The 25,525-nt window shown below is 33.6% G+C and overlaps 1 protein-coding gene across 16 annotated transcripts in view; it reads left to right on the forward strand.

Annotated features, from left to right (window-relative positions):
• LOC127875355 (uncharacterized) overlaps positions 1-25,525 on the forward strand; it is a 55,599-nt gene that overhangs the window by 13,638 nt on the left and 16,436 nt on the right. For all 16 annotated transcript variants that reach the window (XR_008047378.1, XM_052420370.1, XM_052420364.1 and 13 more), the window contains 4 exons: positions 5,850-5,957; positions 19,768-19,953; positions 21,293-21,376; positions 21,681-21,740. Coding sequence is in view for 15 of the 16 variants with exons in the window: in XM_052420370.1 (XP_052276330.1) it covers positions 5,850-5,957; positions 19,768-19,953; positions 21,293-21,376; positions 21,681-21,740 (438 nt within the window). In the remaining variant the exon portion in view is untranslated. The remainder of the gene's footprint in view (positions 1-5,849; positions 5,958-19,767; positions 19,954-21,292; positions 21,377-21,680; positions 21,741-25,525) is intronic.

Genomic DNA, 25,525 nt, shown 5'->3' on the forward strand with positions numbered 1-25,525 from the left:
TTCTTTATATTGTATTGTGCTGTATTGTGCTGTTTTGTACTGTTTGGGCAATCGGTCGCTTGCCTTAAATAAAGGACCAACTAATTGTTTTTAATGAAAATTCAATACTGCTCCAGTAGCTGGAGTTTTACTTCTTAATATTAACATACCCTCTTACCACTTTGAAACAGCAAACAAAATTGTGTCTTGAACATCATACACTTCATGTTATTGCCATATTTCAAGTTTCAATTCTATCGCTTGAGAAATATGGAAAAAGATCACTTCAAAAACGGAGAAATTTGTATACGTTTGCCATAATAGGTTTACTATCAAGGCTAAATAACTCAAGAACGTGTGGATCACTGCTCATGAAAAAGTGTCTTGCACATCTTCACTTTAAAGGGGGTTACATATTCCAAGTTTCGATTCAATAGCTTGACAAATGAAGTCGCTCAACAAACTTTAAACATTTGATTCGGACAAACAAACAAACCAATCAACCGACCAACCAATCGACCGACCGCCCAACAGCGTGACTCCTACATAACTCCCTGTCAAACTTCGGTGTATAATTAGGCGTAACAAAAATAATTGTTTGTTTCCGGTGGCCCGACCCTACCTAATTTTTTGCCGCCGGTCCTAATCTTTTTTGAGCCCAAAATTCAAAAAAAAAAATCGGACCGCGTATTTTTCGGCGACGCTCAATAAACTTGTCTACATTATCCGCATATCATTTTTATTGTTATTGAAGTGCACGTGGTAGCTTGCCAATCAGCAATGAGTTTGCTCACACATAATATTGGGTCATTCATGCGCAGACACTGTACACTTGGAATACACAGTCAGTTGATCTTGTCGTCTGCCAACAATATAGCGGCCGATGGCAAACGTCGTATTTAAAGATTAACAAATCAAAAGAAGCGTACCAATAAATAAATTATTTCAAAGCTGATTACTTAACACCTTTCTCCCGACTATCGATCTGAATTAAAGGATGATAATTAAATTATTAGTTCTATTTCGGCGATGTTACACCTTTTAGCCGATTATCGTTTGACATTAAAAGGTGATAATTAAGTTGTTTTTTACCCACAAAAATGCTATTGCAAAGCAATATGTCAACCAAATTGTATATTTGCTAGGTTTTGCAATGTCTGCAGTCAAACGATATGCACATTTTATTTAATGTGGCATACACGTACAATTTTTCGGACTGTCGTTTTCGGATACATTATTTTTCGTCGATTATAATTTATTTTCGAAGTTCTTTATAGAAGAAATAGAATGACGAATGCACATGCGGTGATACGGACGGTGTGGTTTATAATATTTTTAATTGTATTCACCCGAAAATACAATTGGAAAGACTCTTAAAAAGAACAATTAGTAAGGGCTCTGGATGGGGTGGGGGATCTGCCCTTTATTCCTATTGGATTCCTGCGGCTGCGGTTCCAAGACCCCCTAATTTTCAGAATTTCAAATTTGAAACAATCGACACCCCTTTAAATGTACTCTATAAAATAACTTATGTTTGTACTTTGACAAGTACCATACTAATTATTTCTATATTGAAAAATGTTACATTATGATATGTGATATGCCTTTGTTGTCATTAAAAGACATATAAACAAGTTGATAGTAAATGTATATATAATTATTTCAAAACCAGTTTTCGCGCATCGAAAAACAAAAACCTGGTTGGCTCAAAGAAATTTTGATTGGGTCTGTTCATGGCGATTATGTTACATGCAACACCACTCGCGTCCCCCTAGCATGGCTTTTGGGCTATTTAATATATAATAAATTATAAATAATATAGTATATACTCCATGATCCCAAAGGAACAGAAAGTATAACAACACTGAATCCCTATAGACACTTAGGGTCAAGCTTACTGCGACTTTAGTTATGCCTTTTATTGGTCATAAAATGGACTACTGTGATATCATTTATTTTCGCAAGCACGAAATTTATTACCGACCAATTGACGAATTCAAGATCCTAACGAACAATTATGTCCCATATTTGAACAAATTAAGACTGATTACCAAAGGCATGAGGCACTAAAATCTAACGTAATACACGCAAAATGTGCAGCTTCATGAGATACACATGCATGCCAAATATCAAGTTGATATCTTCAATATTGGAAAAGTTATGGCCAATGTTAAAGTTTTCGGACGGACAGACGCCATATATTTGACATTTGAATACAGTATTAAAGCCGTTGCCAGAAATCAACAATAAACTCGAAAATAAGGAAAGCAACAAATGCAAAATTAATGAACAGCAAGTTTTTATTTCGTTTAAGCATTTAAATAAAGCCATATAGCATTACATACATCATCAAATTTATTGTACATACAGTTGTACACAAAAAAATGAGAAGAAGATGCACCATGTACAACATTTTCTAAAAAAAAATATTTTTAAAAATAAAATTATTTGCCTACCTACCTACCCTAATTTTTTAGGCCATGTCAGTGGAAACAAACATATTTTTTTGTTAGGCCTTATGTTAATCTCATGTTGTTTTTTTTATATATAATTAGCAATTAAAAGCCCACATATAGATCTATGAAATTGACACAAGATATGGTCAACGTACCGCTTATTAGACTTTTTAATAGTGTTATTTGTGTTTTTGTTGTTATACATCAACCACTATTTTTTTCATAATTTTGTTTTTCAAAATGCTTTACAGTAGATAAAAGTGGCCTGGTATACGTTTACAACTAAAACATGAAACCCGGTTGACTATATATATATATATATATATATATATATATATATATATATATATATATATATATATATATTATATATATATATATATAATGTAGTGATACTAATGTGAGCATGTAATATACAAAATGTTTATTATTGCTTCAAACAGGAAAATTGTGAATCGAATTACGTGTCAATGTTTTTCGAACAGTTTGAATAACAGTTATAAATGGGTTTATTCCGCCTGTCTGAAAACTGGAAGGGGGTTTGTTCCGCTATGAAAGGGTGTTTCTTCCGTTTATGCACAATGTGAAAGGGGGTTTCTTCCGCTATGCTGTTTTTAGGGAAGGGTGTTTCTTCCGAAGGGGATTTATTCCGGGATTCGTTTTGACAACACCCAACACTTAATCCAGTTTCGTCTGGATTTTCTGTTGCACCAGTATACAGTACAATAACTGTTTCAATAGTGACTTATGTAAACGTCCGTAACGATAAATATACAGTGTGTTTGATTTGCAATTAATTTTAAGGAAATGTCAAATTCCAAATCATTCACTATATCATTCTGTTAAAATTTACCACGGAACATTAAACGGAAATTTAATGCACGCACGCTTTCCATGCGTTTGACGTGACGTTGTTCATGTAGGGAATAATTTGCGCGCGCTTTTCTCGAGAGAAAAGATTAAAACACACTGTACATTTACAGTTTGTTTGAAGAATGTGATAACGTCGAGTAAAAATGAAATAGGGAAGAGTGTTTCGGATTACAAATATAATTATGCGCATTTGAGAATTCAACAAGAAACGGAATATAATCCAATTTCTAGGACGCGCATACTTCGGTACGATGTTTTTTTCCCGGATATTCCCATTGCAAAAGCATGTGAGCCATCGCAAAGACCAGAAAAAAATACCTACCCTACCTAATTTTTTTTTCAGCCGTTTCCCGAAACACACAATTTTTTTTGTTTGGCCCTAGGGACCAACTTCTGCTAAAACCTCCTGATGTATTGTCTTTATGACGGCTGCACTTTTCGCCACAAATGAAGCACTATAATTTCCAGTCAAAGTTCTCAAAAGTGGACCTCGTCTCAAAAAGGTGTTATTGTGTTTTCCTTGCCATCCATTGTTGAGTCATCATAGGACCATCTGGGCCTGAAAAACAGAAATACATATGAAATCCTTTGAAGAAAAATAGAGAATTTGAAATGACATTAATGTTCTACTCTCAATGATCATGTTTGAGAGAAATCAAACTATGATATTTATGAATATCATTGTCATTGTCATACCAGACCAGGATCACCACATGGTTGTCATATTTGTCTTCTGTACACTCATCTGCTCCATTTTTTTGAAGCAAACAAAAATCATCTTTGATTTAAAAATAATTATAACTTGCCTGTGTTCTCATTGTAAGTACATTTATATCTAACTATTTAGTATCCGCAAACCTCTTTAATAAATGACTGTAATAATGGATCAACAGAATTACAATTAACAATACATACTTTCTTACTTTGCAGTCATAGTAGATCTTTAAGCTCTCTCCAGATGTAGCCATGTTTTCTTCCCCGAAGACTGTGGCATTCCCTTGGCTTGTCGAACCTATTAATATATTCAAAACAATAGTTTAGAATAGGCAGAAAGTAACATATATTAGGCATAAACAATATTTCATCAACAGAAAAAAAAATATAAAAAATTCAAATAAGTTAATTTACAAGATAATAAAATGAGTGAAAACAATGTCCGCTTACTAGTACCTATCCGAGTACTACTCAAGTTTTGGAAAAACAAATATTAGCACCTCTTATTAAATACAAAAGACAGTGTAGGTTTCATGTTAGGCTTTCAAATTTTCACGCACACTACTTTTGCCTGTATTTAAACTGATTTTAGTAAATATATGTGATGAATAACATCAATGACATTGCAGACAAATTTCCTTGTGATGATGTTTGAGAAAATGTTTTATCAATTAAAATCTATAAACATAGCATGTAGTTATGAAACGAAAAATGAATAAACATGTTAAATACTTACCATATTAGATGTACATGGAAATGAAAACTGTGAAAATGACAAAACAAGTTTGACATTGGTGTCTGCTAAATTTTAAGTATATGGTAAATTTATATCAAAGGGGAGTAACTCAACAAATGTTTAGTACCTAAAATCAAATAATTCTTTATATTATTATAGTTGTCATAGCTTTCAGAGTTTAAAGTTGACTCAGTTCATAAAAATGGTATATAATTTCATTTAAATGGATAACATATTACTGGTATAAAATCATAATTTAAGTTTTAAGCTATGAATCAACACAATGTATCAAATGAAAGTACAGTTACAAATCACTTCATCAATTAAAATATTATTTAATCATATCTGGATCGTATTCTTGACCATAAAGTTATCTTTTTCATTTGTTTTAAAGGATATTAATACACTTATTAATTTTACCTGGTTTTAAGTACATTTTAATCAAATACTTGATAGTAATACATAAAGATATTAGACTTTGGAGCATTTTTCGCTGATTTTCAGTAAAATATGCACAAAAATGCATCCCATTACATGGTAATAGGTAAATAAAGCATTTAAGATACACACCCCTTTCATTTAATGTTGATTTAGAAGGAGGATAGCAATTTTCCACACATAAAATAAAAGTTGTAATGTATACAGTGAGTAGGACACTTTTGGCGGCCATCTTGGACGCAATCTTGGATTTTAAAGCCCTCCAGCACTTTTCGAACAAATGAAATCTCATACCATAATCTACAGACCCAGACGAACATTTCTGTATATAAAACTCTTTGTTTATGATCAGTGGCCAGTTACTCCCCTAAATAAGCGACTTATGTGTGCCTGTTTGCAGAACTAATATCGTATTGCCGCGTACAGGAGCGCGACAAAAATGAAAATTCTATACTTGTTTCTTAGTTTTAAATTATTAATGTTGATAATTTTTTATATAAAGAAATGACAAAAGAAATGAAATAAAACTAATATTTGTTGAGTATATTATTTATGTTCCACTATTAAAGGCATTTTAAGATCGTTTGAAAGTCTGGAACGCTTTTAATTATATACACAACATTTTGACAACTGATAACATGTTGTCTCTTCAGCTGCACACCATAGTCAGAAAAGAACTAAAACAAGACCTAGAGGAAAAGTACACTGGATTTTTTGGAACAGACGTCTTCACCCGTTTGTGGAATGTGGTAATGATAAAAGTATGCATAATATTATTTACAACTATAAAAAAAGTGCACGTTCAAAGTTTAAAGCCACACACCTTGAAATGAAATACGTGGCATAGTAAATTTAAGTATAAATAAGAAACATATTTTATCTATGCCAATGAGAATATATATCGTGGTTACAAGGTAGAAATACGTCTCTTTTGCGCATTTAAACTTAAAAATAATCGCGTTTGTCGAAATGCACGTATACGTCTAGAAATCCTACTTTCCGTTTTAAAAGCGGTACCGTTTGAAAAATAATAAATTACTTGCAAACAATGCTATAGATTTAATTTTATCTATCTCAATAAGAATATAACTGGTGGTTACAAGGTAGAAATCCGTCTTTTTGCGCTTTAAAAGTTAAAAATAATCGCGTTTGTCGAAATGTACGTATACGTGTAGAAATCATACTTTCGGTTTTAAACTTATAATAATAAATTACTTGCTAACTAGGCTATAGATTTAATGACAATTGTGCACACTTTCAAATTGCATCTATATGTATTGATTAACATGTACTTCGTTTCAAGGTGTGTGGCTTTAATGATGATAAGCTTCATATATGTTAAAGCTTGTTTCGGGTATACCAACCATATTTTGACAAATATTTGTATCAAACTTTAAATTAAAATCATTTGCGTGTAATACTTTTGTAAACAGACAGACAGACAGACAGAATGTTTTATTGACGTAAACTTTACAGTTTTTTGTCATTTACAGAATAGTTATACAAAGCATTATGTCAACGTGAGAACAAATAAGAATATTTAAATATCATATAGATCGCGTAAAGATCATATTCATACATACATGAATTTAATTAATAAGTTGTACATAATAAAGATTTGTTTTACAAATATTAATAAGAAAAAAAAAATAGTATTCGTGTTTCGCTCGAAAAACATATACAGATGATGAAAACAATTATTTGTTATTAACTTTCATAGAAATATTGAAGGATGAAAACCATAAATAAAGTGCAATTATTTAAACGTTATACAAGACAACTTGATATATAAAAAATGAATAAAAATTAGTTAGTTAATATTTTAACAAATTTGTTCAAGATAAGTAAAATTGGAACGTTAAGACTATACGTGAAGTATTTGAAATATACTAAACTGTACAACATAGATAATTTAAAAACAAAAGGTAATTGTAAAAAATTTGATTTTTTTTTGTACATTTTACAAAATATGCAACAATAGTATTTAAGTTGTGCTAGGCTAACATATTCAGATGATGAATAAGGTGAATGTAATAAGAACTTGTACAGACGAATGTTGAGGATGAACATAGTACGGCCATCAAACATTAAAAAGACGAGTTTATTTACCTAACTACTAGATGAAGGGAAATTTATAAGTTAATATTTGAAAATCAAGGGTTAGTTAGCTGGGTGGGGCTGCATTAAGGCTCTACATATGAACTGGCTCAGGTTCCTTACTCGTGTTTTGTTTGAAGTTCCCATTAATTCAACAAATTTAAACATACTTGGTCTTTTATAATAATAGGCTTTGATTAGTTCTTTCCTTAGTGAATTGAAGGCTGGGCATATCATGATAAAATGGTACTCGTCTTCAATATCTCTGACTTGACATTTTGCGCATACTCGCTGTGATCTCTCTATATTGTTATGTCTACCTGTTTCAATTGCTAGATTGAGCGACGATAATCGTAATTTGGAAACACATATACGCAATTTGTTTGGCAAATAATCAAGATATGGTTCAAACTCAAAGGTACATTAAAATAATTTATATGTCATTAATGAGTTGCTATTATTAATCGAATTGTACCAGGATTGCTTAAAAACGTCTAAAACAGTTGACTTAAATACAATATGGAAGGTATCGAGATTGACAGAAGAGGGATTGTCCCATACGTATGAAAATCCGTAGGTATCCAATAACTTCTTCACATTAAAAGCCCAATTACTTTAACACAATTTCATACTTTTGAAACGTTCATACAATGTTGATATGATTATGTTATTTGAATGGATAAGTTTACACCAGTATTTTATTATACGAACATTTCTGTTAATGCAAAGTGGATACCTTCCTAGTTCCCTATATACTCCCATGCTGCTGCTAGATGCTTTGATACCTAGGAGCCTTTTACAAAACTTAAGATGAATACGTTCTATTTCGATAAACTTATCAAATCCCCATATCTCGCAACCATAATTTAAAGTCGCACCAACGAATGCGTCAAAAAGTTGAAAAGCAATACTAGGTTTGATATCAAGGTTTTTTTAATAATCATTAAAACATTTAGGGCTTTAAGTCCTTTCCCAGAAAGAGATTCAGCGTTTAGTAAAAACGAACCCGTGTAATTAAAAACTGTTCCTAAGTAATTGAAGTCGTCAACTATATCTAACTTTTCACATTTAAATGACCATTTTTCATTGTTAAGAGTCGGTCCTCTTTTTCTAAATAGCATTACCTTAGTTTTGCTAATATTAACTTCTAGACCCCAAAGATCGCAATATTCACTAAGGTTGTTAATACTTTGTTGGAGGTCAGTTACAGACTTGCCGAATATTACCATATCATCAGCAAAAAGCATAAGTATAAATATCAAGTCATCATATGAAAGTCCAGAATTGACGTCCTTTTCTAAAAATAGTTCAAGGTCATCTAAGAATAGAGAAAACTGCACCGGCGAGAGTACCTCTCCCTGTTTGAGTCCAATCGCACAATTAAAGAAATCCGAGTATAAATTACACTTTTTACACAGCATTTAACTTGATGATACATGTCTTTGATGAGCGTTAATAATTTACCGTTAATACCTGCGTTGTAAAGCTTATACCATAGTCCATTTAAATAGACCGAATCAAATGCACGTTTCATATCGATAAAACAACAGTACAAACGTCCGTTAGAATTCACGACATTTTGAATAATAGCATTAAGTACAAAAATAGCGTCAGAAGTCGAGCGGCCCTTTCGGAAGCCGAATTGAGCGTCACTTAAAATGTTATTATTTTCAATCCAGTTATTTAAACGACTGTTTAGAATGCTCGTAAAAAGTTTGCACATGCAGCTTAACAGAGTTATCCCCCTATAATTACGCACATCGTCATGGTCATTCTTTTTAAAAACAGGCACAATGAACCCCTTGGACCATTCTGGAGGAAAATGACCTGAATTCAGTATAGCATTAAATATCTTTAATAGATGTGGTGATAATATATCTAAACTTTCACGGTTTTAATCAACATCGAACGAGCGATATGCCGCATGAAAAAAAAGGTTGGTACAAGCGCAAAATCGTATGAAAGGCAAGTAAAGTATAATTATTCGTTCCGCCATAAAAATGAATCCAGTAAATGAAAGTTAGATAATGCAACAATTAAGTACGCAGTTTTAATCCCTTAATTGATTCTTATGATGACAGTGTGTTGTCTGGTTCTCCGTTGGCAGGTAGGTTACACCCAAGTTTGCCGGGTGTATCTGTATGTGTTGAGCACACTTGCTCTGCTGACCAGGTTACTTGAGGAACATTTTTCGGCGAATCTTTCGCCGTTGTCGTTTTAACTCTGTCAGACCTTGCTACCCTATGATCTCCTCATTTATTATACCACTAGTGCACATTTACATTGGAGACATTGACATGATATTTTAAGTGCCCCATCCGATAACGCGTTTAAGCTCCGCCCATCAATATCACTTTTATATCCGCCGACATTTGTGTTAATCATAATCATGTGCAGCGTGCATTGTTTGCTAAGTCCCGCCCATACTGAGAACTACTTTTGTGTAGGCGTGGATTGTCGCGTACGGCGTTCAACTAAAAAGTTTTAAAACTATTACTATTTTATTCTGACAATTAATCATCATTTCATCATCATCATTTATTGGCGAATCGGCATATTTACCTTTGGCCATTTACAATCTATTTCAGTTTAATTATGGCCAAGACATACAACAATACAACATTTAAGCGTACAATACAATACAATAATAACAATCATAGCATTGGATTAATACAGTGCAAGTGAAATCAGTTGTAGAGCATATTTGCCAGATAAAATGGAAAAAAAACAGAGTAGTTGTAATAGGAAGCAGCATACACAATCGAAAGAATAGGTACTTTCTAGGAGTCAATGCATATCATATTCACTAATGGGTTATGTTTCCTCTGGAATTAGCGCCTAATGCGAAAACGAAAGGAGCTAACAAAGGACAATAGAAGCATAACCTGAAAGGAAAAAATAGAGAAGAAAAAATAATAATAAAATTAATAAATTCATTAAAGAAAACATAAAGATAAAATGGAACGTAAACAATTTTACAAAGAACATCCTAGAAGTCAAAGCATACAATATAATCTAATGAGTTATGTTTGCTCTGTAATTAGCGCCTAGTGCGAAAACGAAAATTAGGAGCTAACAAAGGACAATAGAAGCAAAACTTAACGGGAAAAATTAGAGAAGAAAAAAATAAAATAAATTAGGTAATTGAATAAAGATAAATTAAATTGATCGTATACAATGGACACAGAACTTAACAAATGAACCTTTCGAGTAGCGTCAACTTAAATTGAAGGTAGAGCGGATAATCATTTCAATATGAGCAATACAGTACGTAGATGTATACGCGAGACGAGTACGTATGCAATAAAAAGATAAATTACATTACATATGATATAATTTCTTTTTATATAAAAAACCACTAAGATTCTTATTTGTTTTTTCTAAGTTTCATAGCATTGTATATGAATTTTGCTGTATTTCGTACTTTACTTTCTTTCTTTTCAGACATAATGTATTTGAATTTCGTAATATTTGGCCAGTTCGATGAAATGTTATAATCTTTTCTCAGATCTGAATAGGCAGTACAACATAATAAAATGTGGTATTCCGATTAAACAACATTTTGCGTACAAAGTTTACATATTCTGTTTGACCTTTCTATATGTTATATCTACCAGTTTCAATCTCAAGAGAATGTGTAGAAAGCCTGAAACGGGTTAGTTCCTTACGATGTTTTTCATGTTTTATATTTACTAGATAATTTTCAAACTCGAAATCTTCTTTAAATTTACAATAGTATTCCATTTTAGGTTGTACTGAGAGTGTTTCGTGCCATGACTGAATGTATTGGTCTTTTAGTCTTTGGGAAAACATAGTGAAGTGAATAATCGCTCATAGTAAAATCTATAAGATTACCAAAACCAAGCTTGTTAAGCAAAGTTGATAGGGAAGAAAACCACAAACTATTCAAATCACTAAATTTAATACGAGTCTCTTGAGCAAAGTTAATTTGTTTCATCAAAGTTTCATGCATTAAAGAGTTTGGTGAGTTGATAATCTTTAGCCAGTATTTAATTGATTTTTCTTTACAAACGGTTGTTTACGGAAATCTTCCAAGCTCACCAAGTACAGCAGCATTTGAGGTTTGTTGTTTTACGACTAGAACATATTTACAGAATTTGATATGCAGTTTGTCTAAGTCAGTAAAAGTGTATATTCCCCAAACTTCAGCTCCATATAACAAAATAGGGACTGATTATTTTCGCACCATTAATCAGTCCTGTTTCAAAGAGCAAGAGAGAAAATTTGTGAAACTATATTTATGAGAGTGATTCCCCTATAATTTGCTGGGTTAGTAATATCTCTTTTTTTAAACATCGGTACAATTGCCCCCTTGCACCATGATTCTGGATATAAAACTCTTCCAAATATAAAATTAAAAATGTGAGTAAGATAAGGAGCAATACATGTATTTGAATCCATCGATACAAAAATCGGCAACATTATGTGATAAATCACTACTTTTATTACGTTTGAGACTAGAAATTACTTTACTTATCTCGTCCACTGAAAAATCGCAATCTAGTTCTCTGATGCTTATATTTGCGTCGCCAAGTGAGAGATCATTTTTATCAAAATTGCTAAGGTTTTGTGTATTAGATAAATTTTTGAAATGGCGAATGAAATCGTCGACATCAATATTGTTAGGTTTTGCTTTTGTGTTATTTTTAAATTTGTTGATGTATTTCCAGAATTTACGGATGCCTGTTTTACTTAGCGTAGATAATGTTTTTTTTTCTTTTGCAAAATAATCCCGATTTGCTTTATTTTTAATATTCGAATAGTCGTTTCTGGCTTTCAAAAATAGAGCCATATTTTCATTTGTATTGTTATTGATTAAACGCCGTTTACAACTATAGAATTCGTTTTTGCAATATTTGCATGTATTATTGAACCATGGTATTTGTTTTCTCACGTCGGGAGGTTTTGGGCATTTATTACCAGACACGATGATATGTTTACCGTTTACCTCGAAAGAAATATCGTAAATTAATGAAGATAGTCTTTCAATGCATGAATTAATATATGTTGCATCATTAAGCAAATCGTCTACAAATCTGTCAAAGTTAGTTTTGTATACATTTAATGTTGATACAAATAGCTCATTTTTTGTACTGTCCCAAATAATTTTGTTGAATGCGTAATCAGTTTTAGTATTTTTATCGATTTGAATTCCAATGAAAAATTTACTGGGCAATTCGTTAATATTAAGTATTTCGAAATAATTGATTAATTCAAAGATATTGAAATTCACGATAACGTAGTCAACTACGCTAGCAGCTATATTACTACTTGTATTATTGAAACACGTGAATTTACCCTGCTCTTTGCGACCGTTAACAATAAAAACGCCGTTTTCTTTACATAACGTTAATAGTCTATTACCAAAAGCATTACAGTGACTGTCATATGAGGATCTTATTGGCAAATTATCCACGGGAACTTCGCACACAGGCATATCAATATAACGGTCTAGATTAATATTTTGACTAATATCAAGTTTAGTGGCTGTTCTTGCGTTTAAATCACCGGTAATAAGGACCTCGCCAAATTGACTATAGTATCGTGAATCGGACGATAGTTGTTCAAAAAAGTCATAATCAAATAAAGGGGAATTCGGTTGTTTATATACTGTCGAGTCGCCGGGCGGAATGTAACAGCTACAGATAAATATATAATTTTCGTACCCCCCAAAAGACTTGTTTAGTTTAATCCAGATAATGCCTTTATCGTTAAATTTCTCAAGCGTTATATTCCCAAAAAACTTTTCTTTATAATATACGCAGACACTCCCACTATTTTTTCTTAGCCTTTGTATTACATTTCGGGCGAGGACACGTAAAACAATTAAAGCCTTCTATGCCTACATTGTCAGTTTTTGAACTCCAGGTTTCAGAAAGAAACAATTTAATTTACTTAAGAGTCCCTGGATTTTCCATGAGATACAACGGAGCTGCTTCTCGTTGCATTCCTATGGACTGCTTCTCCTTCCGGTTGCAGGATATGCGTTAGGTCGGTTCCTGTTGTGGTGTTGCGGCAGTTCCGGTACTGGACCCGAAGGGGGCGATCGTGCGTGTAGCGAACCATATCGATGTACAGCACGTCGTATGACAGGGACGCATCCTTACCCTGCTGTCGGGCTTGTACTAGATATGGGATGAGCTTTTTCCGTCTGTCCTGAATGGCCTTCGAAAACTGGTCGCTCACGCTAGAGCCTCGCAGTTGAGTTCGGGCAGAGTCCTTAATTTTACATTAATCGCCATAAAAGTTAAATTTGACAACCACTGGGCGAATTTTCCCTTGTTCAAATTTAACAACCCTATGGGCTCTATCAATTTTAACATCCACTTTGGCATTTACAATTTTGAGGTCATTCTCACAGAAATTTAGAATTTTGTCCATACAATTTTCGGACTTGCGTGAATCAAACAATAATAATAAATAATAAACAATACGAATTAAGTAAAACTTACCCTTTAAAAGGATAGAAAATATGGAAAATGTAAATGGAATGAGCATTCATCTATTGAAAAATAAAACAAATACAAATTTGGTCCTCACTTTAAAAGAAAACAAATTATAAAACAGTTCTGATAAACATTTAAATTAACACACATAAACTGATAATTTAAACAAATAAACATGACAGATTTGATCTGACAAAAGAAGAATTCAGTACAATTTGTTCTTTAAAGATGCAAATGCTTTCCCTTTTGTGTCATTCTTATAAATAGCAAGGCAAAATAAGCGAATATCATACACATTTTATTAATATCGACAAGGAAACATACTAATTAATATATAACGATACCTTCTTTTTCAAAACCTAGCATGACTAAAAATACATGAAATATTAAATATTAAAGTGCATGAAATAAAAATTGCACATACAATGGTTCTGTCTCCACATCTTTAACCATACAGGAAATTGTGTTTGCACTAGTGGTCAACTTGAATATTCTATAAGGAAACCTTTAGGAGCCTATAAAACATAATAAAACACTCATCGCACAACAGCTTTAATGATACAAATCTTGATCTATAAATTTGTATAAGAATATTTATTTGAATTTAGATCTTTAACATTCAAAGTTAACACAATAACATAAAAAGTTACTCTCAATAATAAATTTGTTGAACAAAAGTTTTCCCTTTCCAAAAAAGTAATAAGATGAGTTGATGTGAAGCTGTGCCGGACACAATGCTGAGGGAGTATATCTTGTACTGTTTGACAGGCAGAGAAAGACTAAGACCGGTGCAACTGACCAGGCTAGAACTGTGCAGCCAAGAATTTGGGCGAATGACCCATCGAAATATCTAGTCGCAACTTTCTGCCATTAAAATTAAAACATAATTATTATCAAATAAAATACATCTAACATGAGGTAAAATGTCAAAATATAGATTATTAATGACTTTTTTTATAGCACAACTTGAAAAAATTACAATTTAAACACAATATCATTATCCCAAAAATGATAATATAGGCCTATAAACTGGCAATACAAAACTTTATATAAAAAGAATTAAGAATTTCTTAAAACTTACAAATTTTGTATTATAGACTCAGGGCTTTCATTACTCAGCAGCGAATTGCTGTTTTGCACACATGTGAGAAGTTCGCGATGCAAATGATCAAAATGTAAACAAGTTTGCGTCTAATTTTTAGCTCAACTGATTGCTCAGGTGAGCTTTTATGATCGGTCTTTGTCCGTCGTCTGTCCGTCCGTCCAAATTTGTTCGAAAACAGTCTAAAGGCCACATTTCTTGTCCGATCTTCATGAAACTTGGTCAGAAGCTTTGTCCCAATGATACCTTGGTCGAGATCGAAACTGGGCCATGCCCGGTTAAAAGCTAGGTCAATAGGTAAAAAAAAGAAGAAAAACCTTGTAAACACTGTAGAAGTCACATTTCATGTCCAATCTTTATGTTACTTTGTCAAAATGTTTTTCTTACTGATATTTTGGTTGAGTTCAAAAGTGGTTCCGGTCGGTTGAAAAACATGGCCGCCAGTGGGCGGGGCAGTTTTCCTTATTTGGCTATAGAGAAACCTTGTAAACATTCAAGAGGGCACATTTCTTGTCCGATCTTCAGGAAACTCGGTCAAAGGCTTTGTCCCAATGATACCTCGATCAAGTTTGAAACTGGGTCATGCTGGGTCAAAAACTAGGTCACTATGTCAAAAAAAAAAGAAAAACCGTGTTTACACTATAGAAGTCACATTTCATGCCCAATCTTCATGTAACTTTGCCAAAATGGTTGTTTTAATGATTTGTTGGTTGAGTTCAAAAGTGGTTCCGGTCTGTTGAAAAACATGGTCGCCAGTGGGCGGGGCAGTTTTCCTTATTTGGCTATAGAAAAAAACTTGTAAACACTTTAGAGGACACATTTCTTGTCCGATCTTCATGAAACTTGATCAGAAGATTTGTCCATTAATACCTTGATTTAGTTTGAAACTGGGTCATGCTGGGTCAAAAACTAGGTCACTAGGTCAAAAAAAAGAAAAACCTTGTAAACACTGTAGAAGTTACATTTCATGCCCACTCTTCATGTTACTTTGACAAAATGTTTGTCTGAATGATATATTGGTTGAGTTCAAAAGTGGTTCCGGTCGGTCGAAAAACATGGCCGCCAGTGGGGGGGGGGCAGTTTTCCTTATTTGGCTATAGAGAAATCTTGTAAACACTCATAAGGCCACATTTCTTGTCCGATCTTCATGAAACTTCGTCAGAAGCTTTGTCGCTATGATACCTCAATCGAGTTTGAAAATGGGTTATTCTGGGTCAAAAACTAGGTCACTAGGTCAAAAAAAAGAAAAACCTTGTAAACACCGTAGAAGTCACATTTCATGCCCAATCTTCATGTAACTTTGTCAAAATTGATGTTTTAATGATATGTAAAGTTCAAATGTGGTTCCGGTCTGTTGAAAAACATGGCCGCCAGTGGTCGGTGCAGTTTTCCTTCTTTGGCTATAGAGAAACCTTGTAAATACTCTAGAGGGCATATTTATTTCCGATCTTCATGAAACTTGGTCAGAAGATTTGTTCCAATGATACTATGATCGAGTAAGAAAGTTGGTCATGCTGGGTCAAAAACTAGGTCACTAGGTCATAAAAAGAAGAAAAACCTTGTAAACACTGTAGTAGTTACATTTCATGCCCAATCTTCATTTTACTTTGTCAAAATGTTTGTCTTAATGATATGTTGGTTGAGTTCAAAAGTGGTTTGGTCCATTGAAAAACATGGCCGCCAGTGGGCAGGGCAGTTTTCCTAATTTGGCTGTAGAGAATTTATCATATGCTCACACTGCAAAAGTAAACAGAAGAGAACCAATCTAATATGCTCTAGAGTACTGAAATTTTTAACTAAGCAACAAGGACTTGTAAAACAATATGAGCGCACTAGGGCCATCTTGGCCCTCTTGTTTCACATTTTTGAACAGTTTGCGACTACTTTTTCACGTTTTTGAACAGTTCACAAACCATTTTCACGAGTTTGAACAGTTTGGGATTCATATTTTCACAAATTTGAACAATGCGCGACTCATTTTGTTCACAATTTTGAACAGTCAACACTCATTTTTCACAGTTTTGAACAGTGCGAGACTCATTTTTCACAATCTTAGGGGACAATGGTTGCTTCAAAAAGATGAAAAAAAGCCCATTGACAAAAACTATATCTTAAAAACAGGCCCATGTCTTATCAGAGGTAAAGAGCCTAATCTATTTTCAACAAGCACACAGACCAATGACATTAGGACCAAAAGCAAAGGTCGTTGGTTCATGAGCATGAGAATGGGTGTTACAGTTTCACAAATAACGAAACATGTGTATTGTGCATGTATAACGATGCAACTTACCAACCACTCGACCAGGAAACATATGGTGCAACAACTGTGTGATTTAGGTAGCTCTTCCACTGATATTATGCAGATCAGTGATCAAAAGAACGTACAAAGTTTAACGTCAGAAATATATATCGCTGACTCTAAACAAAAAAATATGTTCATTTATTTTATCAGTCACTCGAATTTCAAACATCAATTAATCCATCTTGTCAACAAGAAAGTATTAAAACTCGATGCACAAGCATCTTCGTTTCTTCTCACACACAGCTTGCAAAGTCGCTAAATAGTGCACACAAAAAACAGCTTCCTTAGAAAGTCCCATCAACACTCCACAAGAAGTTGCGTCACCCCGCCTCTTTGACTTCGCACGCGAAGGCCTGTTTTTCGGGGCCGTAAACATCTCACAACTAAACGTGTACTTAATTGTTTCAATGTTTCACACTACACATTCACTTTGAAAATAGCGGTTAGCGTGCAGTTTAAAAGTACATCTACATGTCAATTGTGTTATTATACAAATATTGGTAATGTATTTTTAGTGCAGAAATTATCATTTTAAGTATCGATTTATCGCTTTATTTTTTTATGTTATTAAATTATTTGCGTTCAAATGTTTTCGTTTGTTTCTTAAGTGCGAACTATTTTTAATGTGTGAATAATATTAATAAATATACACAGACGCTAGCAAATGTAATCAGGTCGCTTCTCATTTGCATATTTTACTACCGTACATCAATAAAATTTAGCGAATGTCTTTTTATATCTTGTTTATAATGATTGTTTTTAAAGTGGCAAAATAAATAGAATATATGGTTGGTGACTTTTGATATCATGTGATAACAAAAGTCACCAATCAAATATTTTCTATATCCTCGGTTGACACTGCCTATCTTGGCGTTGAAGTCACCCGTTAGAAGGATGATGTTTTTCTTTGGTCTATCTTGTATTTCGGTTGACGGTCTGTTAGAAAAGTTGACCTCCTCGCCCTCCTCACCGTCGTTCGTCGGGGAGCACCACTGGGTTATGTCCACGTTGATCTTGTTTGTATGGAAAGAGGCCGTGATGATATGTTGGTCAGCAGGCCTTCCTACCGATGAGCGCTCTCTGTGCCGACGTTGAACAACATCAGAGCTACTCCCTGGATGTGTGCTGCATCCTCCTGCTCATGTTTAGAGAAAATAGTAAATCACCGGAAGTCAGTCGCCTCTGCATTGAGCCTGTCAATCTTGAGTCACTGATTCATAAACTCCCTCATCCCGGCGGACGCTTGTGTTGTCTTCCCGGCCTCATACATGGTTAGGATATTCCATGTACCTGTGGACCATGCGGTCCTGGTGGACACAATGGTGCTCGGCCTGACGGCTTCCTGTATTTTATCTTTCGGCGTCATTCGCTCTCTAGCTGGAATTCCACATTATCCTAGGTGCGTGATGTCTGTTGTTATGCTGTTTAGTTTGCACACACAGCTTTATCATTATTCAACGTGTGTAACGTAATTAATATAAGTTTTCGGGCTTCCTCGTTTTTAGCCAAAATAAGTATTTTTCGGAAATATGTATGTTTTCGGATAAACGGGTTTTCGTAAATAATTAATTACTCTAAATTTTCGGACATTGAGTTTTTCAATGCTGTTTTACCAGAATTCTGTCCTGTTGCGCTTATTTGATGATAACACCATAATGCGTTTTTACAACCGGATAATGTTCATAAAACCTGGCAGACGAATGATAAAAGCAATGGAACATTACATTTGCGTTATTGGGTAAATAACTATGTAAACTGGTAATAGTCTATTGCTTCATCGAGTGTCTATAAATTTTCGAGCACCTCCAATTTTTGGTTGAAATCGTCACCTGCATTTTTAATATTGTTTGAATCAACATTTTCGAATTGTTATTTATAATTTTAAGTGTCCGAACAGTTAGAGTTATTACGGTATATATAATATTCGTATTGATAAGAAAATCGAAGAAATTTTAACTTGTTTCTGTCTGCTTGCACCGAAACTAGAGGACATTACGTAAAACGAATGTATTCGGAATTAACATTATTTAGCGTCGAACATTTCAATGAAAATATAATAATGTAATTCAGGCTATTTTTTATAAACGCGTGTTATGCCCCTTAAATTTATGCATCATGAAAACGTCAGTTTGTAAATTGTGTGGACAACTGATTAGAAATGCTAATGTGATAGTAAAACCTTAAATAATAACCTTCATGGCACGACAAGAGAAAATAAAATGAATTCGCATGCGGCATAATATACTAGCGCGTAAAGCACCCAATGATGTTATAATTTTCAAAAGGAAGATGTGCGAGCTACTTGTTCACACAAGTACACCTCCCAAATGTGCAATGATAACAACGGTATTCAGAAATTAGAAACATTAATATTTTAGTATAAGCCCTTGTTATATATATTAACTTTAGCATAATTTCATTTGCAAACATAATTCAGATCACTTAAAAATGGTGGATGTGGTATACCATTACCATACAACCAATTTAAGGACAAAAGTTATGTAGAAACTTATATTTATTTTGTAAGAACTATTAGAAAATGGTAAATATTTAAATATTTAATATGTATTTGCTATAAAAACAAATCGTCTGCTGTTTTGAAGGGAGCATGCTGTGGTGTCGATAGTTATATGGACTTCACTTCTTGTAAGAATTGGAACATGAAAGAAACAATCGGTGGTGTTGACGTTAATTTGACAACACCGATTTCTTGCTGCAGAGACCTTCCAGAATCGTTTGATGTGTCTTGCGCTCAAAATGCTGATGTACATCTAAATAACATCGGAAATGTACGTATGTTTTGTTGTTAGCAAACGTGCAATTTTTACTTTTTCTTTATAAATGGCAAATATAAAATGAAGTTCGTGCTGATTTAATGTTAATAAAGCAAGGCTTCTTACATAGGCACCAGAAATATACGATCATCTGTCAATCAATAAATAACTGGAAACACACCCTAGTTTCCTTATCATCACATGTGACCTTAGATTGTTACCTTAATCTTTCACGGAAGAGTATTTGCGACCAATTGAAATAGGGAATAAAAATATTGCTGTTGGGTCTTTACTTATTTTGTATAAAACATTCTTACAGTGTTGTACATAATTGATACACAGTGAACAACTAGAAGTGTATAAATGAAAGTCCGCGAAACGTTTGCTTAATGAAATAATATCATTAACGGTGGTATGATATTATAAGTAAAGTAAATTATTAATATCCTGCATATTGTTGTTATGTCTATAATCGATAGCAGCGAATCTTAGTCTTAGTTTTTTGTTGGAAGAGTTCAATATTTAATAAAAAAGATTAAACACCGCACTTTACCCTAGTGATTATATGGTCATTTTTTAAATGAGGTTTTCCGAAGGAAAAAACTGGTTATTAGATTGGTGAATGTCGGCAGGCAGGCGGGCGGGCGGGCGGACGGAACAAGTTTGTCCGAACCATAACTATGTCGTTTATTGTGATATTTTTAAATCATTTGGCACATTTGTTCACCATCATTGGACAATGTGTCATGCGAAAGAATAACGTCGTTATCTGCAACGCAAAGGTCACACTTTGAGTTCAAAGGTTTAAAATAGCCATAAATGATCTTGTCCGGTCCATAACTATGTCATTCATTGTGAGATTTTAAAATTACTCGATGCATTTGTTCACAATAATTGGACGGTGTGTAATGCGAAAGAATTACGTCGATATCTCTAAGGTCATGGTCACACTTTGAGAAAATAGGTTGAATTTGACACAAGGGGGGTAACTAAGAACACTTAGTAACAATGCACATTTTGAATTGGCTCCCTTAATCAGACTTTTAAATCAAGGTCACCACGACTAGAAATAGACTTAATTTTACACAATGGGATAACTAGGAACAATCAGTAACACTGAACATTTTGAATTGTCTCCCTTTATCAGACTTTTTTTCAAATTTAAAACTTGGTTTTGTGACAATTTGGTCCCTTGTTATTATTTTAAGTTGAAGGAAAAAAGCTCAATTGCAAGTACCATTAAATGCAATAATTTGAAAACTGTGTGTTTTTTATGCTGTTTAGGTACAAAGTATGAATGTTTTATAATACTGCGTAAACAAGTGTTAAACGGTACGCCATGCATGTTTTACAGGGTTGTTTTGATATGTACTGGCAGTGGACAATAGGACACACGTATTTTATTGTTGCAGTGTGCGCGGCGATAGGAATATTTCAGGTAATGTTTTTTTTTACAAAATGAAACAAACTATACAAATTAGCGAATTTGCATAATATATCAAGAACATATGTTCCTAATGTTGGAATTAATTATTGCAATAGAAGCCAAGAAGGCTCACTAATGCAGCGATTAATATGTTATGATGTTTTGAAGAGGGAATACTGCATTCGAAAAATATTTGATGTTGAATCAGAACTGTTATTTTTCAATGATCCATACATATTAATGTATCTATTAAGTGTATCTCACAAACAATATTCTATTTAAGTATATACTGATTAAATCTTAATTTAAATTGCAGGTGATCCCAGGGGCGTGCTCATTTGGTGTTTTAAGACTTAAAGATACAGCACAAGTCGGGGTAAGAAGTATATGGGGCGTGCTCTGTGAAAAGAGGGTTGAATGCATGTGCGTTAAGTGTCGTCCGAGATTAGCATGTGCAATAATGATATTTGTCGATTAAAGAAAGTCTCTTATTAGCAAAAATTAAGTTAAGGCGGACTGCACATGCTATTCTGGGGCGACACTTTACGCACATGCATAAAAAGACCAGGGCTCATATTTATTAAGTATGTTAACATGTGGATGAATAATTAAGTAGTAAAGAACTTATAGAATCATTTACTGATATCGGTTTACGTTGCAAATCACAGATGTAAGTTGATATGCGCCTAGTATTTGGCCTTTACCTGGCCCATTAACAATGTGTCAGGGGAGGCTAATCCAGAATGTAGGTATAAGGACTTCAACCGTCTTGGTTCAAGTCTTCTTGAAAAAAGGCATTACTGGAACTTCATCCAGTGCGGTTATGGTTTAGGCAAAGCTAACAACAACAACCACAAAATGTCAGGATTGCAAAATGAAAATACAGATGATTTTCCGTAAACAAGAGTAACACATTTATTTAAACAGTTTCTCAACATATGAGTAAAATGACAAACATAGTTTTATGTATCAAAGTCATGAAAACAAGATACTTTTAACTGACACAGCCTGAAATAACACTGTTAAAACATACATAAGTTCATTACTCCATGCTAATGTAATTTCAATTCATTCGAAAAAGCTCATTTTGAAAGGACTTGATATCAGATTCTCGTATTTGTTAATACATATAGCCTTAACTAATAAAGATAGCAAGAGACAAAGTTTAATACGACATAACACTGTCCCCGGGATTCGAACCCGGGTCCTCGTGAAGCGAGAGATAAAGCGCTATCAATTCATCAAACATCCTTTCGTGTTTAGTATGCGAAACAAAACCAGTACTCCAATACTCGACGTTTTTTTTTCCAAATTATCGAGGAAAAGAGTTAAAGACGCTTTATTATGTAACCAATTTCAAATGAAAACCATTTTCCGTTATTCAACAAATCTTTTTAACATTGTCCTTAGTCAAGAGCGTTATTTCGCTTGTTTATACACAATGCTTACATTCTTTTTTGAATATATGACAATTATTTTGAAAAATCGTTATTTTAACAGACCGTCAACCAGTCCCACGTAAAGCGTCCCAACATTCTGTTAGGCTATTTAAGTCTTTCATTGTGTTTGAGAACTACAACATTGGCGAAACTAACCAATCAAGTTATCATCCCGAGATCACATACTTAATTCTTTCACACATTAAGTTATGAATTACAAGCTGTGCTTGATGTGAAAGACGTGAGAGTTACGGTTTTAATATCCATCTCTCACGGTAGGTTAGCGGTTGATTTCCCCATGCGATGACTGTTTTATTGATATTCAAATATTTAAAATGTATCTCAAATATATTTCAAAAGACATAAAAGGCTCATAAAAGGCGACGATCCGTAATTATTACGGATTTTTAATTATGTTTTGCATATTTTATTCAGAAATGTTATCAAAAAACCTATTTATATGCTATTGGACATTACCATTAAAAAAAATTAGCAATACAACTTGTTTTGAGCTCAAAATACAGTGTCCTCCAGGTCAATTTTGTTTCAAACAATCAGTTTATTTACATCACTGTTAACCGGTGTGTAGAAATACCGAAATCCCGAAATCCCCGAAATCCCCCGAAATCCCCGATAATATTAAGTGCCGAGCCTTGGCATCGCTTTAATGTTAATGTGCAAATAGTTATGCCTTTATCAATTTTATGCACTCTTGACAGCATACGTTGCTTCTTTGCGGGGATTTCGGTAATTCTACACAAGAACATAAACGCGCGCCGGTGCCGAAATCCCCGCTGTACAAACCTTCAAGTGTCAACACAAAATCGTGGTAGTGCTTTCTTATAGAAGAAATCAGTGATACAGACAAAAACATAACAACAATCTCCCTATTGTAACGACTGTTGAAAAATAATGACTTATAGCGGGGATTTCGGTAATTCTACATTCGCCCGCCGAGTACCGAAATCCCCCATATTTACGCCTTAATGATTGTTTTTTAGCATCTCATAAATGTTAATGGGCAAATCATGATATTAATATTAATTATTAAGCACTCTTGACAGCATACGTTGCCTCTTAGCAGGGATTTCGGTAATTCTACACAAAAACGCGCGTCGGTACCGAAATCCCCGCTGTACAAACACTCAATTTCTCTCTATATATCAAGAGGCAGTTTGCCAACATAATGAATATGTTGCCCAGCTCTTGCCATGTGGAAGCAACCTCTTGTAAGAGCCAAATTTTGAATTTCATAAAAGAAATATTAAAACAACGGCCATATAGTCCCAAATATTTAAACAAGAAATTAAAAAAAAATAGGCCGAATAGTCCCCAAAATATAAAGAAGAAGTTAAAATTTGCAGCTGTTTGTAATGAAATAAAACTGCACAGCTTTATATAAGCGTGTATGTCAATGAGTATGCTATCCTCAATTCCTAATCTGATAATAATAATAGAAAGTAATAATAGTTTTAAAAAAATCCAGGACATACACCGGCATTATGGTCGGAATGTGTATATAAATATGTGCTACATAATAAATGGTACATACTATAAAAACATAAGATAAACAAATTGAAAAAAATATGCAACTATGTTACATATACATATGCAGAGAAGGTAGTAAAGTTACATTAATCAAGATAATGATTATAGTAACAAATGTGAATAATGATAAAAAAAAAGGTATGATTACCATTACAATTTATAAATAAATATACAAGACGGGGCATTTAAGTTGTGTTTCATGTTTGTCATGATAGAAATATCAACGGAATGCACAGGTACACTATCAGCGGAGTTTTATACACAACTGATGGAATGTTTTAATTATGTTATCTTATTAGCGGAGTGTTAATTAACTCGCCTCCGATTGAAGTGATAATCTGAATACCCGCGGCACGCAATATGATAACCCGCTGCGCATACGCGTCAATGTGATATAAATGCTTTTGCTACATGAAGCATACATGGTTTTGTCAGGTGAATAGATATTCAAAACATAAATAATTACAAGATAGCTATTGATGCAAAGCATCAAAGGGAGTCGGAAATTTCAGTGTAAAAGGCACTCAATGAAGTTACATGGAACGATTTTTTTCCTACTGTAAATATTAATATATTGGCCGATTATTTTAAACAAAATAGAAAAAGATACTGGTATAATCATTATCTATGATTTTGTGTTATAAACCCCAAATAACCATTATCTATGATGTTGTGTTATAACCCCCAAATAACCACTATCTATGATTGTGTGTTGTAACCCCCAAATATTTCATAGTTTATTTTATTTACATTGGTTTCCTTTATTTTTACTGGCATCCGTGGGCAGTTTTCATTAATGGAACAGAACTGTGTATATTTAAAAAAATTGGCTTCATCTAGTAAGCGTAATTTCATATTTTTTCTCAACTTCAAGGGGAGATGATTCTGCACTTATTCTTACGTTGCTCATTTACGATAGGGGTTGAGAACTCATTGATATAAAAGTTTTAATGTGTTTACGAACCCCCCCCCCACCCCACCCCCCACCCTCTCACACATATATTTCATGGGCATAATACAAACAAAAAATGGTTACAATAAAACAGCATATTTATTTAAACTAAAATGTCTACATCAAAACAAAAAGTTAACATAGAACACAAATAAAATAATTTGATTCTACTGGGGCTCAAACCTGAACCTTGGGCCTCTTACATGTGAAGCGAGCGTGTAA

Source organism: Dreissena polymorpha, chromosome 3, assembly GCF_020536995.1.
Source record: "Dreissena polymorpha isolate Duluth1 chromosome 3, UMN_Dpol_1.0, whole genome shotgun sequence".
In the NCBI taxonomy this organism is placed as follows: Eukaryota; Metazoa; Mollusca; class Bivalvia; order Myida; family Dreissenidae; genus Dreissena; species Dreissena polymorpha.